At 42.9% G+C, this 17284-nt stretch overlaps 1 protein-coding gene across 2 annotated transcripts in view; it reads left to right on the top strand.

The window, feature by feature from the left end:
* Positions 1-17284, top strand: part of Map3k5 (mitogen-activated protein kinase kinase kinase 5) — a 208121-nt gene that overhangs the window by 53472 nt on the left and 137365 nt on the right. For both annotated transcript variants that reach the window (XM_048424974.3, XM_048424975.3), the window contains exon 2: positions 9706-9845. In XM_048424974.3, coding sequence (XP_048280931.1) covers positions 9706-9845 — 140 coding nt within the window. The remainder of the gene's footprint in view (positions 1-9705; positions 9846-17284) is intronic.

Here is a 17284-nt window from a genome sequence, read left to right as displayed (position 1 = left end):
CTTACAAGCAAGCTCTTTATAGCTAAGCTACCTCTTCAGCCCTGTCCAGCTTTGTAAATGCCACCTCTGCAGCTGCCAGACGCCCCTCTGAGCACCTCTACCAGGCCTCCGTTCTCAGGTAAAAAATCAGTAGCTTCAACAAGCTACCTCAGTCTAATTATGACACATTGTTAACTAAGCCAGTTAGTACTTGGCTGGGTTGGGGAGATTCCATTTTCATTCCTTTAACCATTTGAGAATGGTTAGTGGGCACAGGTGCCTGGAGAGATGGCTCATCTGGGAAGAGCACTTGTTCTTGCGGAGGATCCTGGTTCAGTTCCCAGCACCTTCATGGCAGCTCACAATCATCTTTAACTCCTCCTCCAAGGGATCCAGTACCAGTTTATGGCCTCTGTTGGTACCAGGCACACACACATAGAGCGTGCATCTAAATGTATGCATAATAAACACATAAGATAAAAATAATCTTTAAAAAGGAAAGAATGGTTATTTGATGGAGATGTACTTCAGCGGTGGATTGTTTGACTAGTATGCCTGAGGTTCTAGATTCAGTTTCCAGTACAGAGAGAGAAAGATAGATAGACAGAGGGAGGGAGGGAAGAAGGAAGGGAGGGAGAGGGAAAATGAGAGAGAGAGAGAGAGAGAGAGAGAGAGAGAGAGAGAGAGAGAGAGGATGAGAGAGGATGTTTCATGTGTGAATCACCATGCATGTTAGTTTGCTGATAAGGCAAATGTGGACCTGCATATTTCATTGACAGAAATGTACATCAATATACACAATAGAGTTAGCCAGGTGACGGCTGAGAGTCTGGTGCCATGCTGCCAAAGCTAGGTGCAGAGATTGTAGGAGGAATTAACACTCTGTCAGAACAGTGATGGAGTCTTCTTTTATTCTTCCTGAGAATTCCAACAGGAATTCCAACATTGTCAACGTTACAAGAGGAGTGTTGTAGTTTCCCAACATTATATGCTTACCACTTTCGAAAGGTGACGTATCTATAGAGTCTTCAGAACCCTTCTAGGACACCGTTTGCAGATCCTAAGTAACATTTTAGAAATCCCCATAAAATGATTTAGTTGTAGCTCACATCAAATGATTCTTAAAATAGGAAAAACAGTGGAATGCAAGTGATATTTCTGTCAGGAGTCAAAGGATGTGTATTTGGGGGATGGCTTGTTCTTTAGGGGCCCCTTCTTGCTTCATCCTTTGGGAACAGTTGGCCTAGTGTCCTGTTTTTCTGTATTTCTCTCTGACCGTCCATCTGGCGTCTTTCTCTTCATGGGCATCTCCTGCACTGTGTCTCATGGGCTGAGACTGCTGTGTTTGGCTCACTCTTCGTGGCCCGCGTTCATTCTCCAGCTCTGCAGGCGGACAGTGCCCTGTTCACTTTGGTGTGCCTCACCTCGCCACATGGCACCGAGTGCTCCAACTTCTGAGTGCCCCTATTGATTTTTCCACAGTGCCAGCTGCCTTGACCTCTTTATCAGCACCTGCCAATGTGTGTTTCTAACCCCTCCCAAAGGAGGCAGGACTCTGTTTCCTTTTTAACTTTCACAGTACATCACAGATAACAGAGCCGTGTGATAGGTATTCAGGATGTTTGTCAAATTAAATTGAAGTTAGTACGCTGCCTTGGGAATTAACCCGTTGTGATTGGATAGGGAGGGCCTGTGTGACAACTTGGGAAGCTCTTAGAGATTGGCACTGTGCCATCGGATGGGCAGCTTCGTATAGACTGTGTAGTACTAGCCACATTGATCCTTGGGCTCTCACTTTGTCATGAGCTGTCTGATGTTAAAAAAAATCTATTGAATAGATAAAAATTAGCAAGAGATTAATGTGTTTTTTTCCAGCTCTGGGTTTTAGGAGCAGCGGTGACTCGTATGGGCTATTTAACTATCAGATACAGTATTGTGAAAGGAAAAATTCAATTAAAGAGGAGAAAAGCAAACTTCATATATTATGAAGAATGTTATTTGATGATCAAAGTGCAATTGGGCTCAACAGGTTTGTTATTGCCCTGAACTTCATTATGCTTTAGTAATCTACCACTAAATCTAATTTTATGCTCCATTTAACATTAACCCAGTTGGGGCAAGGAAACAAAGTATACTTTAAGTAAAAATTTTGGTTTTTTTTTTTTTTTTTTTTGGTTTGGTTTTTAAGCCACTTAAAATGACTGGCTTTGTCTAGGGTTATTTAACGTGACAGCTTTACTTGCAACATTACCAGAGAACTCAACTGAGTAGTAATTAAAAGCACTTGCTTGGACTGAACACGGTGGTTTATGCCTTTAATCTCAGCACTCTGGAAGCAGAGGCAGGCGGATCTCTGTGGGTTTGAAGCCCGTCTGGTCTATATAGTAAGTTTCAGGTCAGCCAGGACTATTCAGTGAGATCATTCTCAGAGAGAGGGGAAAGTGAGGAAGGGAGGGAGGAAGGAAGGGAGTTTGCATTTGCTCATGAATCATGTGAGAGGAGGAGCATGCTTTGGTCCCCAAGTCTGCTTTGTTCAGACCTCATTTGTGTTCTAAGGTCATGAACTTCCATCTCCTGCAGGTGAAGGATGTCACTTAGGGAAGACCTAAAAGTGTGGACTCTGGAGCCAGATTCAGGGATCTGAATCCTGGTGCTTCTGCCTTCTAGTCAGTCTGTGCTGATGTGGTCTCTGTTTCAGACAGTGATAGACCACCCCCGCCCCCGTAAGTGTGCTTTGGCAAGTGCAGAGTATCATGTTTGTTCATTGTAATATCCTCCTTCAGAGTGCTGTCATGCCTTCCGGTCTTTCTCATGGAAGCTGGTTTTCACCCGTTTGTGTCCTACTGGTGAGACGTTACCAAAAGAGCCAAAAGGTTGTCATAAAGATTTTTTTCAAGTTAGATAATAAAATACAGCTCCTTAGAAGGTGCTATATTGCTGAAGGCTCTAGCTAAGGAAAAGGCAAACAAAAGACGTAAAGAACATAGCTGTTGGATGGGAGGAAACAAAAACCTTGTCAGTTATAGATGACACAATTGTGTAGAAACCCCAAAGAACATACCAACAAAGAAGTGAATGTGCGTAGTTCAGTTTCATCTTGTAGAGTAGCCTATGAACAATGAACTATTACAAATATCAAAAAGTATATTCTTCACAATAGCACCCCAAATTTGAAACCTACTAATTTGACAAATTGTGTATAGGGTTGGCATATTGAAAAATTATAAGATGCTAATTAAATAAATGAAAGGAGACCTGAATAAATAAAGATATGTTCCCTCTTCACAGATCCAGAGACTTACTATATTAGGAAACGGTCCCAAGCGAATCTCAGGAGGATTATCTTTATAACTGTCAATATACAGTGTTCTGTTAACAGCCTGTTCTACAACTCATACAGGAAAGTTGAATGACTGCTGAGTGTTGGCCCAGAGCTAACCAGGTCTTCTGTGGCTAGCGTGTAGCATTAAGTCCCTTCATGCACATATCCAACACTTCCACCTGGGAAGCACGGGGTGACATTAAACCTCGTGTCCGTGTCTGGCGAGCCGTAAGAAGGGAGATGAGTGACTTTTTGGTCTGAGGTGGAATTTTTCCTGAAATCATCCAGATGCTGTGACCTCAGCGAGGCTCCATACTTTCTTTGTAGAAACCTGTGTCCTGCCACCATGGAACTGCTCCTGTCTGTGGCTTCAGGTTGGGAAGTGGGGAGATTTGTACAACCCAACTAGCATTGCAGCAGGTCAGTGGTTTCTACACAGGACGGTCATAGATAGACCTCAGGTTTAGGATCTGGCAATAAGGCGGCAGAATTTAAAATTTGGTAAGGTTGTATAGTAAGGTCTGAAGTTTGAAAGAAAAATGCCTGGCACTTCCTGAATCTGTTATTGGAAATTCAGGGAAGGCCTTGCTGTTGAGAGTTTCAAGGTCCTGGGAAAGTTTGTAAACTGACTAAAGTTGGTTACTTGAACAGTTGTTTTTGTAGAACTTTGGGGCATTGGATTTCCAGGCCAACCATGTCAGGATGAGAATCTTGGTTGAAGCTGTGAAAATTACTTTTTAATATTATTGATTATTTTTGGGCGGTATAGTCATTTTCTGTGTTTTCCATATAGGTAGCCAAAGCTTCAGCTTTGACTTTGTTATGGACAGTTGAGGCTCCTTAGGGGTTCTTTTAGGGACTTTGGAGGACCCCTTAGTTCCTTAGGGGTAAGAGCAGCTATGCTGTGTACTGGGACGGGTTAAGGTCTTGTTGATCCCTAAAAGCCCTGTGGGTATTTTGTGACTCTCTTCATTGTAGAACATGTCCCCATTAAAGTCCAGTCTCTAGAGTCTCCATGACCCCTCTCTGATATTACTAGAGCTGTAAGGGCTTTATAGAGGTGACTTTTGTTCCCTAGTCCCCTAAGACCTAGCTGATAACAGGGCAAGAGCCAAAGTAATGCCCTCATATTAGCTTTTTTAGCCTATTGGTTTTGCCCTTAAGCATGGCTAGGCACTAGAAAGGTCAGTTATACCCATCATGGAGAATGAATAGTGGGTTAAAATATAGTCGTATGACAGATTTTAAAATAGGACTCAGTTTTTAAAGATGTCAAAAGGTTGAAGCATTCTGTAGAAACTGTAAGCTATTATTACGATGAAACATAAAATATCTTCTCATTCAAAGTAAATATTTAACCAGAAAAGTGTTTCATGCCTATAACTTTTTGTATCTTTTTTCTCAAACTTGTGAATTCCTTTTTGTCTTACTTTCCTTTACAAAATCCTTGTGTAATTTGAATAATTCTTAAAACCCTACAAGCCAGGGCATAGACACACCTGGTCACTTTGTTTCCCCCAAAATGTGTTTATTAACACTTAAGTTGTTAGTTATTTGGTCATGTTTCTCTAATATTTCATTTAAATTATTTGGTATTATTGTTCACATAGCCCAAGTAAATCTCTGTTTTAAAAATTTCAAATAAACAATTTGTTAGATGTGTTTAAGTCATATGAATTAAAAGGACTTATGGCTAAGGTTGTGTGTATACCTGTCTATTTATATGGCATTATTATTATTGGGGGACTTTTTTATACAAACATCTCACATAACAAATATCTGTAGGTGGCACAGATACATAAGCAGAGATACCAACTCATAGATCCAAGCTCACAACTGGGACCAACAGTGACAAAATGACCCAAAGAATTAAATGAGATTAACTCTTAGGAAGGCTCTAGCTGGAAACTCAGAGAACCTATAACACATTTGCGTCAAACTGAAGTAGACTCTTAATAGAAGCAAGGCAGAGAATTTGTATCTCAACAACATAGTCTTATCTAAACACATTGAGAAACTCTAGCCAGGTTAGATAGGGCTTCCTATGTAGGCTTAGGTTAAAGAGCTAAGCTAGCTCAGGTAGGCAGAGGTCTAAAATTGAGGCCTGTGTATACAGTGAGGAAATGCTCAATTATCTAGGTCTTGATCAAACTTGGACTGTGTTTTTGATAATACATCCCAGGATGAGTCAAAGGGAATAAAAGACAAGAGACTGATCGTGGATCCTCCTTGGTATGCAGCGTTCACCCTGATAGTGTCTTTTGCAGTTAACAGAAGTTCCTTGCTGTCTGAAGTGAACCCCAGTCTCAGCATCTAGCCTTCTTTCTGGGAGTACCCAGAGGAAGGTGGAGCCTTCCATTCTGTGGAGGTGAAGCCGCATTTCACCGCAGAGTCCAGGCTGTCTGGTTGGTTGGTCATGTTTTGAGAACCATGAAACTGGCTGTGAGGGAAAGGGAACTTGCTGATCTGGAGAAAGCCCAGATACCCAATGGTCCCTTGGATCAGGAAGTATGGCAAGGAGAGGACAACAGGTGATATATAACCAGCATCACATGTTCTTCACCCTGCAGCTGTGAAGTGCCAGACCGGGAGCGTGGGCATGGGCGGGAGGAAGTCCTCATGGCCTGTGCTGATTGCGCCCTGGATGACCTGTGGCTGTCATGGTGCCACTTTCAGAGACACTAAGGAGGTTCCCCTGAGCCTGTGGATTGTATTGACAATTCCTCCTTTTTCTAGGACCTTCAGGACTTGTTGAAAAGTAGTTTTGGTCAGGGTCTGTCAGGGAAGTGAGAGAAGACACGAAAACACGGCACTTCAGTTTCTGTTCTGTTGCTGTGGTGAAACACCATGTCTGAGGTGATTTGAATAAGAATGGCCCAGCAGGCTCATATATTTGAACGCTTAGGTACCAGGGAGTGAAACTATTTGAAAGGATTAGAAGGATTAGAAGAATTAGAAGGTGAGCTTCTGTTGGAGTGGGCGTGGCCTTATTGTGTGTTACTGGGGGTGAGCTTTGACGTGTTAAAAGCCTACTCCAGGCCCAGTCTGTCTGTCTGTCTGCACCCACCCCCGTTCCCCAGTCTGCCTGCAGGTCAAGATGCCAAGCTCTCTGTTACTGCCCAGCACCTGCCTACAGGCCTGCAAGCTCCCTGTCATGATGATAATGACCTAAACCTCTGAAATGGTAAGCAAGCCCCCACCCCACCCCATTAAATGCTTTCCTTTTAAGAGTTGCCTGGGTCATGGTGTTTCTTCACAGCAATAGGACACTGACTAAGACTGATCAAGGCAACTTGTAAAAGCAAGCACGTAGTGGGGGGCTTGCTTGTAGTTTCAGAGGGTTAGTCCATGTTGTCACGGTGGGGAGTGTGACAGCAGGCATGGGACTGGCGCAGTAGCTGAGAGCTGATGTCCTGATCCACAAGCAGCAGGCAGAGAAAGAGATGGGAGATGGGGGAGGGGCGCTGGTTTGGGCTTTGCAAACCTTAAAGCCCATCCCCAGTGACACAACTCTTCTCATGAGGCCACACCTCCTAACCCTTCCTAAATAGTTCCGGTAACTGTGGACCAGGCATTCCAACATATGAGCCTATGGTGCCCATTCTCGTTCATACCCCCACAGTTGGTCTTCTGGGTCATTTATGAGAGGTCAGTATTTAACAACGAGAGATGGGGTGTTTACTATCGTGTTAGGTGATAAATCTCATAGCACTGTTTGTCTTTCTTGAGACTGGCTGTTGTGAGTGTGGTACTAGGAGTCATTAGGGGCTCGGCTTTGATGTTTGCTTAAGGCGTTGGAAGTCAGTGGGTCAGTCTTCAAGCAGACAGGATTGGATTATTGGAAACTGAGGCAGTTTGCTTGTCATTTGTGACCTGCCTGTCTCCTACTTGGGGGAAAGTTTGGCCTTTTCTTACTAAGTTAACATATACAGTTACCATATGGCCCAGATTTCTGGTGTTTGTCCGAGAGAAATAGAAACACATCTGCAGAAAGTCTTGTATTACAAGAATAGCAGCTTTGTTCTAAGTTTTTCCACCTGGAGGTGATCCAGATGTACTCCAACCAGTGAACAAGACATTTATGGATGAATCTCAGATGCATCTCACCAGGTGAAGGGAAACAAACCCAAAATGGTTTGTGTGAACTGTATGGTGATTCATTCCGATGATGTTCTGGAAAAGGCAAAACCATAGGGATAATAATCAGATGGCTGTCACCAGGGCATGGCATTGGCTTGGAGCATTAATGGCAAAAGGAGATCCTGAGAGGAGAAGTTGGAGGGAGGGGAGTATTCTGTATCCTCCAGAATACAAAACAAATCGCTGATGTGAATTAAAGCAGGAAAAAGTGATGCTTCTTCCGAGTTACTATGTTATATTACTGGGTTTTAAAATCAGATCAATAAGTACTTCTTAATGACTTGAATAGCATCCCCGATGGTTCTCTTCCTTCTTCAATGTTCAGACCTAATGAATAGACCCATTTTACTTATATCATTACCTTGGATATCTAGTTCCTCAGTCTATCAGAAAACCTTCTGTGCTGTTTTCATTTAATTTTACCATCAAATGCCAGTCACTCTCTAGAAGCCTTCTGGCCCTACTGTTACTTTAACTTAATTGACTTTTTCTTTTCTTTCAAATCTCTTGTTTCTCATCATCCACTATCTTGCCTGGCTTCTCTTAGCCCCACTGTAGGCTCCCTCTGTTTATAGCTGTGTAACTGTCGAGTGCTGGTACCTGGGGGAGGCGGAAGCCATGTTGGAGGCAGGAGGAAGACAGCTGCCTGGATGGAATTTGATGATCTGTTTGTTCCGTGTGTTGATTTTTGATGTGTAAATGTTAAGGATCCCCCAAAGAAAAGGCATGGTTTATGTTAACAGTTCCAGCAGTCAGTGTTAGCTTTGAGGGGATGGGGCTTTGGAAGTGACGTTTTTATCTGTGAATCTGTGGCTTTCATCTCTGTTGCATCGACTTTCTAATGGTGAACCCTAATTTCAGCTCACTAGGCAAGGCAGGTTCTGCATGTTTGACATTCCGGGTTCTATCCCCAGCACCACAGAAAAGAGACCTTTGTTTATTTCCGGCCTGATTCTCACATTCAGTTACACAGATGGTTGAAGGCCCTTCTTCTGTGATGGTGGGTTTCTACCTTAGCAATCAGTGTTCCTAAGAAAGACGGTGTGAAGTGGCAGGGAGCATAAAAGAAAGGCTAAATCGTCTTTCCGTGATGGATATTTTGGTGTTTACATTGTCAGTTACTTTTTTTCTTACATGAATATACCTATAGAATATCTGGGTTATCTTTTAATGCATTAAGATTTGAATTTACCCTATTTCTAAGCAGTTTTCTACTTTATAGTTTTTGATGGCTGCATAGTATGCTTGGAACTATCAACAATTATGTGTGTGTAATAGGCAACTTTATTGTTCTGTGAGGACATATATAACCATTTTTTAAGTTAAGTTTTTATTAATATATTATTTTGTTCACACTTATTTGTAAGTACAATTTTAGGTTCATTATAGCAATTTTCAAATGAAGTTTATATTTATTGATTCTCTCCCCTGCTTCTTCTTTCCCAGCCCATTTTCCCCGCCAGGCTGCCTCTCTCTTCCCCTGCTGGAACCACCAGAACTGCCTTTATGCCACATAGTCCTTCTGCCCCCAGTCCCTTCTGCAGTGCCTTTCACCCTCTCAGCTCCCATTTAGTTCCATCGCTGCCTGCCTCCCCTCCATGTTGGGTACATCATATTAGTTCCCTTTATAAATTTTTATTGATGTGCATGAAGGAGATGGAGAGTAATCTCAGTTTCGTTCCTGTGACACTGTTTTCAGGTTTTCGTTACTTGATATGAGGCATTGTTGATTTTGGAATATTTGCATCTGTGATTATATTAACCTCCCTAGTCGCAATGGTCTGTATCTCCAGGTCTTTTTTTTCTTTTTCTTGATCATGCTTGCCACAAACTGATTATATTAATTAATAATTCATTTTAAAGATAATTGTGGACTGGCTAATGCATTTATGTTTAAAAACATAATCTTGTGTGTGACTGTGATAGTCTATGGATCTTTTACTAGTTTTCTAACTGGTATGATTACCTTGTTGTAATGTTGAAACCAAGCAGAGCCTCAGGTGCTGCTTCTCACCTTTGCAGCTTTTCCTTGCTTTGCAATACTTGTTTGACTTCTTTCTTGTTTGTTTTTTTCTTAAAGTACAGGTTTTTTGAATTCTTATAACCCACTTCCGGCAGACCTGCATTCAAAACTCAGTGGTAAACAAAGAGGGAAAATCCCTCCCTTCTCTCCCCATTTCCTCCTTTGAGTACTGAGTTATTGAAGCACATGTGTGCTTACTGGGCATGACACAGGCGTCATCTTCTGGTTTTTCTGCTCGCAGATATTGCCGTGGTGGAGATGAGCGACGCCTTCCGGCAGCCATCCTTATTTTACCATCTTGGGGTGAGAGAGAGCTTCAGCATGGCCAACAACATCATCCTCTACTGTGATACTAACTCCGACTCTCTTCAGTCCCTGAAGGTAACAACACCCTTGATCACTCAGCCTTTGACCTCCACACCAACAGCGAGGGCGACATTTCTGTCACCCAAGACATTCTGCACAGGTTCCATTTGGGAGTTGTTATTTTTGTTAGTGTAGTAATTGGGCAGGGATTACTGGTAACCTTGTGAGGTCTAGCTCGTTGGATATAAAAATGTGATCATACACTTGTAGAAAAGCTTGGTTGACTTCTGAGTTCCAGGTCAAGTTTCAGCCAGTAAGATTGTGTTAATAGGAAGTCACCAGTTAGCCCTCGTGGTGGCAGGTGACTGTAATCTCAGCTTTTCTGGAGTCAAAGCAGGAGGATCGTGAGTTCTAGGTCAGGCTGGGCGACATAGGAAGAGGTCCTGCCTCAAAATGTCAGGAACAAAACACGCATCTACAGTAACGAACTCACAAAACAGGAAGTCATGAGTCCATACCTTTGATAAAGATCATATGAGATATGCCAAGCTTCGCCAGACGGCTAGGGACTTCTCTCTGCCCACCAGGCTCCAACTAAAAGTCTGCTTGCTACTTGACAGTGCTTTCGATAAGACCCTCTCACTTCATAACCCAGAAAACTGTGCATACTTTCAACTAAAATGGGAGAAGACAACAGAAACGATGTTTTCTGTAAAATTCAACCTGCTGTAGTATTGTTTTCTCCATTAATAGGCAACTGCCAATATACAGGCATTTACTCATCCAACATAGTTGGCTGAAAGGCTCTAGCTACGAGGTGTGTAGCACACAGCTTTAATCCCAGGACACAGGAGGCACAGGCCGGTGGCTCTGTGTGCATGCAAGGCCAGACTGGTCTACATAGTGAGTTCCAGCACAGCCAGGGCTACATAGTGAGAACCTGTCTCAAAAACAACAGAAGAAAAAAAAAACCTAAAAGACTACTTGCCAAGCAAATGATTTTACCCTGTGCAATTACTTGAAAAGCAGGCTGTAAAAACCAGGGCTGCTGCTGGCTCCGAGATCACTCATTTCCTTTCTGAAACTGGCAGCGAGCTTCATGAGGCCTTTTCTCATTTCTCTCCTCCAGTTTCCAAATCAGAGTCAACTTGGGAGATGAAGCCTTAGAATCCAGAATCTCGTGGCTTAGCTGTTGTATCTAGACATCCAGCCAAAAATCAATGCAAAAAATCTTAGTACCAACTCGCCTTTACCACACACTAAGGCCTAGATCCTCTGAATGACCTACAGAGTCTCATTAAATAAACACATTTAACTGCCTACCAGACACTCGTTGTTCTGGACATGGGAGGCATAACCCAGCGCAGTCCTAAGACATTCACACCTACTTGGCCTAAATCTGTTTTTTTGTCAAGAAGTATCTTCTGAGACGCCTCAATCGCTCTTTGACTTGCTGCATGCGAATTTGTGTCTGTGTCTTTCTACTTTTGCTATATGAGCAGTTGCTAACAGTGGGATTGTTTCATATATTCTTGGACTTCATTTGTCTTGGGATCAAGCTCTTTTTTTGGGTTTTATATTGACGTCTTCGGTCCATTAGAGTTGACTTTTCTTAGTATGATAGATATGAGTCCAATATGAGCCCAGTTTCATTCTCTCACCCATGGACATCAGCTAAAAAAAAAAAAAAATTTTAGCATCATTTGTTGAAGCTGTTGTCTTTTCTTTAGGGTGTGTTTGACATCTTTGAGAAATACCAGATGGCTGTAATTATGTGTATGAAGGCCAGAGGACACCCTCAGGGAACTCTCTACTTTATAAAAAGAAGAAAAAAAGTGTCTCTCATTGGCCTACATCTTGCCAAGCCATCTAGGCTTGCTGTCCATCAAGCCCCAAGAATGAGCCTGTCTCCATTTTTTTTTTTAACTAAGGGCTGAGATTATGAACACATACCATCACACCTATTTTTTTTTTTTTAATGTGGGCTCTGGGGCTTAAACTCTGGTCACCACAGCCCACATTTCTTATTTGGTCTGTTTCTAGCAAGGTAATCCCAAAGAGTCCTGTTTCAAAGAATGGAGACAATAGAGAGCAGTTTCTGTAGCCCCTGAGTTCCTAAAACGTCCTGTGCTGCTGAGAAAGCTGGCGCTTGCACAGGCCCAGCTGCTGCTCAGCTTTATTCCCTTAGGTTGTAGTTAGCAGTAAGCGCAACTTGGCCACTCTTACCATCTCCTAGCAGCAAGCAGAGCTAGAGTGAACAAAAGCAGCTGCTTCACTGGCCAGTGGTGGCTCAGACCTTCCATCCCAGCACTCGGGAGGCAGAGGCAGTCAGATCTCTGTGAGTTCGAAGCCAGCCCTGTCTACAGAGTGAGTTCCAGGACAGCCAGGGCAGTTACACAGAGAAACCAACCAACTAAACAAACAAAACAACTATTTAAAATTATGATATCATAGAAGAAGCAAATAAAACAAACGAGGGCTCTCCCTCTAGTTCACAAGTTAGATGGAATCAGAGAATTCCCTCTCACTCTAGCTTCACTTACATATGTGGCTTGGATACCAGGAACACGCAACTGTGGTGTAGGAGGTCCTTCTGTCTATGGGTTGCTTTCACTGGTTAATAAAGGAACTGCTTCGGGACTGTAGCAGAGCTGTAGGGGAACAGAGCTAGGCGGGGAAAACTCAATGGAATGCTGGGAGAAGGAAGACAGGGAGAGAGAGAGAGACACCATGGACCCACTGCCAGAGTAAGACATGCTGAATCTTTGCCGGTAAGCCACTGCCATGTGGCGATATACAGATTAACAGAAATGGGTTAAATTAATAAGAGTTAGCCAATAAGAAGCTAGAGCTACTGGGCCAAGCAGTGATTTAATAAATACAGTTTCTGTGTGGTTATTTCAGGGGCTAAGTTAGCCAGATGGCCTTGATGAACAAGAAGCCCTCTCCTTTGCAACACAGATGAGCTGCTTTATTTTTGTTTGCTGCTCTGTGTTGGAGGCAGCAATCATTCTCTCTCTCTCTCTCTCTCTCTCTCTCTCTCTCTCTCTCTCTCTCTCCTTCCTTCCTTTATAAACTTTCATTTTATTTATTCTTTGCATCTTTCATACCATGTGTCTTGATCCCATTCATCTCCCTGTCCATTCATATCCACCCTCTGCCCTTGCAACCCCCTTCAATAAAATGAAATAAAATTTAAGAGAAGAAGAAAAAAGAAAGAAAAATCTCATCACAGAACCTGTGAGTCCCACAGTAAACCTTTTGTCCAATATCTTTACTTGCAAGTGTTCATTGCAAAGAGTCACTGGTCTGGTTTGAGGCCTCTGGTTTTTGCTATGCCACCAATACTAGGCTCTCACTGGTATTCCTCTTGGACATCCTGTTGTTGCCCTGTGTCATGGAGATCCTGCAGCTTTGGATTTGCAGGACCCCTACATGTACTCCAGGAGATCATAGATGGGGAGGATATTGGGCTGGGCCAACTCATAACCCTGGTTCTGGGTCTGGGTAGTTGCAAGTTTGGTCAGCCTGCTAGCTCCCCCCTCGTCCTCACCACCAGGGTCAGCTCTTCAGCATTACCATGGTTAGTTCAGCGTAAGCAGTAATAAGCAGCGGGAGGGATTGGTTCTCCTTCTTTCAGGGCCTCAGGGTTGACTTACCCCCACACCTGCACCAACAGGGTCGGCTCTACTGTGCTGCCCACTTGCCCCAGCGCTGCAGCTGGTAAGGGAGAGGGTCAGCTCCTTCACCTGCTGCAGGTGGCCCAGGCAAGGAGGGGAGGGCATCTTTCCCTTGCCCTCACCTCCACCTGGCAGACAAGGGGAATATGGCCGATTATTCTAGTCTCATATCCTCAGGGCCAGCTTACCTACTACCCTGCCAACAAGGTCAGCTCTTCCATGTGATGCAGCAATTCCTATTTGCCAGTGAGTTCTCAAAAAGAAGTCATAGAAAAAAAAAATCTTAGCAATGTAGGCTTCTTGAAAAAACTAATTAAAAGAAACTAAAAGTTCTTTAAAATTAATCTATGGCTGAATTGCTTGAAAGAATATTTAGAATCCAATCTTGTCATGCATTTGTGGTAACATATATAGTTATTTATGTTTTTATTGAAAATATTTTTTCATAAAATATATCCTGATCATAGTTTCCCCTTCTCCAACTCATTCTAGCTCCTCCCAGCTCTTCCCTGTAACATGAGGGCCAGCTTGTTGGGGTATCTGTTCCGCCCAGTACCCCACAGCAGGCAGGCCCCAAAGAAAAATCACACACAGGACTCCATAAGGTTATAAACTGATCGGCCCATTAGGTCAGGCTTCTTGTTAACTCTTATAACTTATGTTACCCCATGTTCCTTATCTACATTAGCCACATGACTCTGTACCTTTCTCAGCTGGGCAAGTTACATGCTGCCTCTTCAGTGGTCTGCGCAGGAGTGACGGAGGGACCTTCCTCTTCCGTAGCCTTATTCTATTCTCTTTGCCCCGCCTCTACTTCCTGTCTGGTTGACCCGCCTATACTGCCTGCCTGGCCAATCAGCATTTTATTAAAATATGATTGACAGAATACAGACAATTCTCCCGCATCACTTCCCCACCTCCCCACCTACCCAACTCCATGGTCACTCTTTCTCCCTTTTTTAAAAAAAAAATCAGGTAAGCAAAACAAAGTAACTAGAAACACACATGTCCCGAGAACAAGCACACAAAAAACAAACCCATAAAAGTGCAGAATCAGAAACTGTAATGTGCAAGCAAAAGTCCAATGATCTCAGAAAAAGCTGCATAAGACAAAAAGTCTACTAAAATACCATTGAGTTCATTTTGTGCTATCTAGTGATGGGCATGGGGCCTGCCCTTAAGTGTGGTTAATAAACCCATAAGAAATTAACTATTTTTTAAAGTGTTTTCACTTTGAGAAAAGGAAAGTTGACTCTTGCTTTGGGATTGTTACGTTTTCACAATTTTCTTCAAGTATCGCAAGAACTTCAAGTACCTGCTTGAACGTACAGATAAGATTCTTGGCTGAGATTTATCTTTCCGTGAAAGTAGGGACTGCTAATAACCGTTAGCTTCTGATTATTTCATGCATTTGAAATGATCAGAGATAACAGCGCAGTGAGTGCAGCGGGAAACGCTGGAGTGGTAGCGGGTATCCGGACTCCACCGGCCAACTAGCTGTGGTCCCCTACAACTTGATAACCGTACAGTAGACACAGACAGCAGATTACAAGGAGAGGCATACACAGCTGCTGACATGCAGACACTCGGGATCACCGAGTGTAAAATCAAAGCAGGACAAGAGTTGAAACTAAGTACTTTCTTAATGTGAGAGAGGGAAGGGGGGATATATTCGGTCTCAGAGGAGGAGTGAATGGGTTTTGCCCCTTCAGAGAGAGAAAGAGAATGTGATATGCTTGAGTGTGTATGTATATCTTTGCATTATGCACATGTGTATAATGTTTATACACACACATATATATGTATGTATACATATAGGTGCAGTATGCACATGGAAGCCTAAAGTTGATGGATACCTTGTTCACTGAGGTCGAATGTCTCAGTGAAACTTGGAGCTTACTAGTGCTGTTGGTCTTGTTAGCTAGAGACAGAAATTACTGGTGGGCTGCTGATGTGAGATTCTCTTCCGTATACTGTTAATGCATTTTATTACCACTGGTTAATAAAGAAGCTCTTTGGGCCTGTGGCGGAGCAGAATAGAGCAGTCTCCACCTACAGGCTGCTTTGCCCACCTGGCATTTATGTAGGTTTCTGGGGATCTGTTCGTAGGCCCTCATACTTGCAAGGTATGCCCTTTAACCTCTGAGGCATCTCCCCAGCCCTGAGTGGAGTGTTTGCGTTCATGCAATGAATCCAGCTCCGGGCCTGATGCTACGCAGTTACTCTACCATGGAGCTATGTCCCAGGGCATGGAATAAAACAATTTTTTTATGTGAGATAAATACCTGGGTCATAGTTCACTTGGGCTCTGACAGTGGCATGTAGTGCCAATTCTACTCTTTCTGCCTGCTCATTAATCTGCTACAGGATCTGACCTTTAAATATATAAGGATAGGAGATAGAGATAGAGACAGAGAGAGAGAGAGAGAGAGAGAGAGAGAGAGAGAGAAAGAGAGAGAGAGAGAGAGACAGAGAGCGCTCTGCAGGAGAAGGTCAGAGAGGTCTTGGTTCTGAGATGCCTTTTACTTCAGAGTGCTCAGCATGGCAGGGTCACTCTGGAATACTATTTCTTTGAGCCCTAACAACCATTTCTTTCATCGCCAGAAATTCTTTTAAGACAAAACTCCTCCTATGCTTGGTGCCTTTCTTCTCCTCCCCTTCATCTGGGGACATCCCCCTCCCACATGTGATCTACTTGCACAACAGATTAGAATGAAAATAAATAAATGCTGCTGTGTGCATTGGTTGGGAGCTCAGAGCCCTTCTGGGGCATGGGTCAGCGACTTGCCTCTGCAGCCCTGTACCAAAAGCAAAACTGAAATCCAGAAAACCATTTGTAATCCTGACGACAGGGCTGGGATAAGTGGGACAGGAACTCATGCCTGGCAGCAAGGTGAATTGGCACAACTTATAAGAGGGCAACTTGACAATGCCTAATAGTGTTAAGCATACAGAGATGGAACATGTATTGTAGAAAACATGGCTTACACAGCTGAAGAAATACTACCAAGAACATTTAGGTAAGATGGTCTGTAATTCTTCTCCTCAGAAGAAAGAGTAAATTTCTCATAGGAGAATGACAATCTTTCGGTAGTCATTTAGTAGAATATTATAGAGCACTTAAGATGAATTCACTAGAATGTTACACATTTACATGTATATTTCACGGTCATATGGGAAATCATATTCTACATTTATGACATCATACCAGCTATACAAAAATGTACTGATGTGCTTGACAATGCGGTAATACACTTTTACATTATGAATGGATAGAAGTGTGCTTGGAATCACAACATTCAGAATAGTTACCTCTTTGGGGTGGTGGAGATTGAATTGAGGGGTGAGGTGCCATCAACTATATCGCTAATGAAATCTAAGTTTAAGTGAGACTGTGAGGTAGACTTTTTATACACTTGGGACACTTGCCAATGAAATGTTCTGAAGGAAACGATTGTTTCTGCCTTGTTGTTTTCTTTGTACACATGATAACTGCATACATTTGCATATGATTTGGCTATCGGAACTCCCAAATATTTTTAGTTTCTTTTTCCTTGTGTTCTGGCTGTGATTGGAAATCCCAGCAGCATCGTTTTCTCTTTCTGAATTGAGCATCTGCTCTTCTGTAAAAGGAGCCAGTTTCTTTATTAATTAACCAATGAAAGCAACACACAGAAAGAAGACCCTCCTCCATCACTCTTCCCTCATTTGCTCCACTGCAGAGGAAATGCCTGTGTGCATGTGACCAACGGCGATGCGGCTTGTGCCAAATGTGATGGCTATGTTGATTATTCCTTAGTCAAGAGATTTTGTTGTATTTCTCTCTTAAGCTAT

The sequence above is a fragment of the Myodes glareolus genome, chromosome 1 (genome assembly GCF_982192425.1).
Source record: "Myodes glareolus chromosome 1, mMyoGla1.1, whole genome shotgun sequence".
NCBI lineage: Eukaryota > Metazoa > Chordata > Mammalia > Rodentia > Cricetidae > Myodes > Myodes glareolus.
Note: the sequence above shows the minus strand (reverse complement) of the source record. Positions and strands in the feature narration are given on the sequence as shown.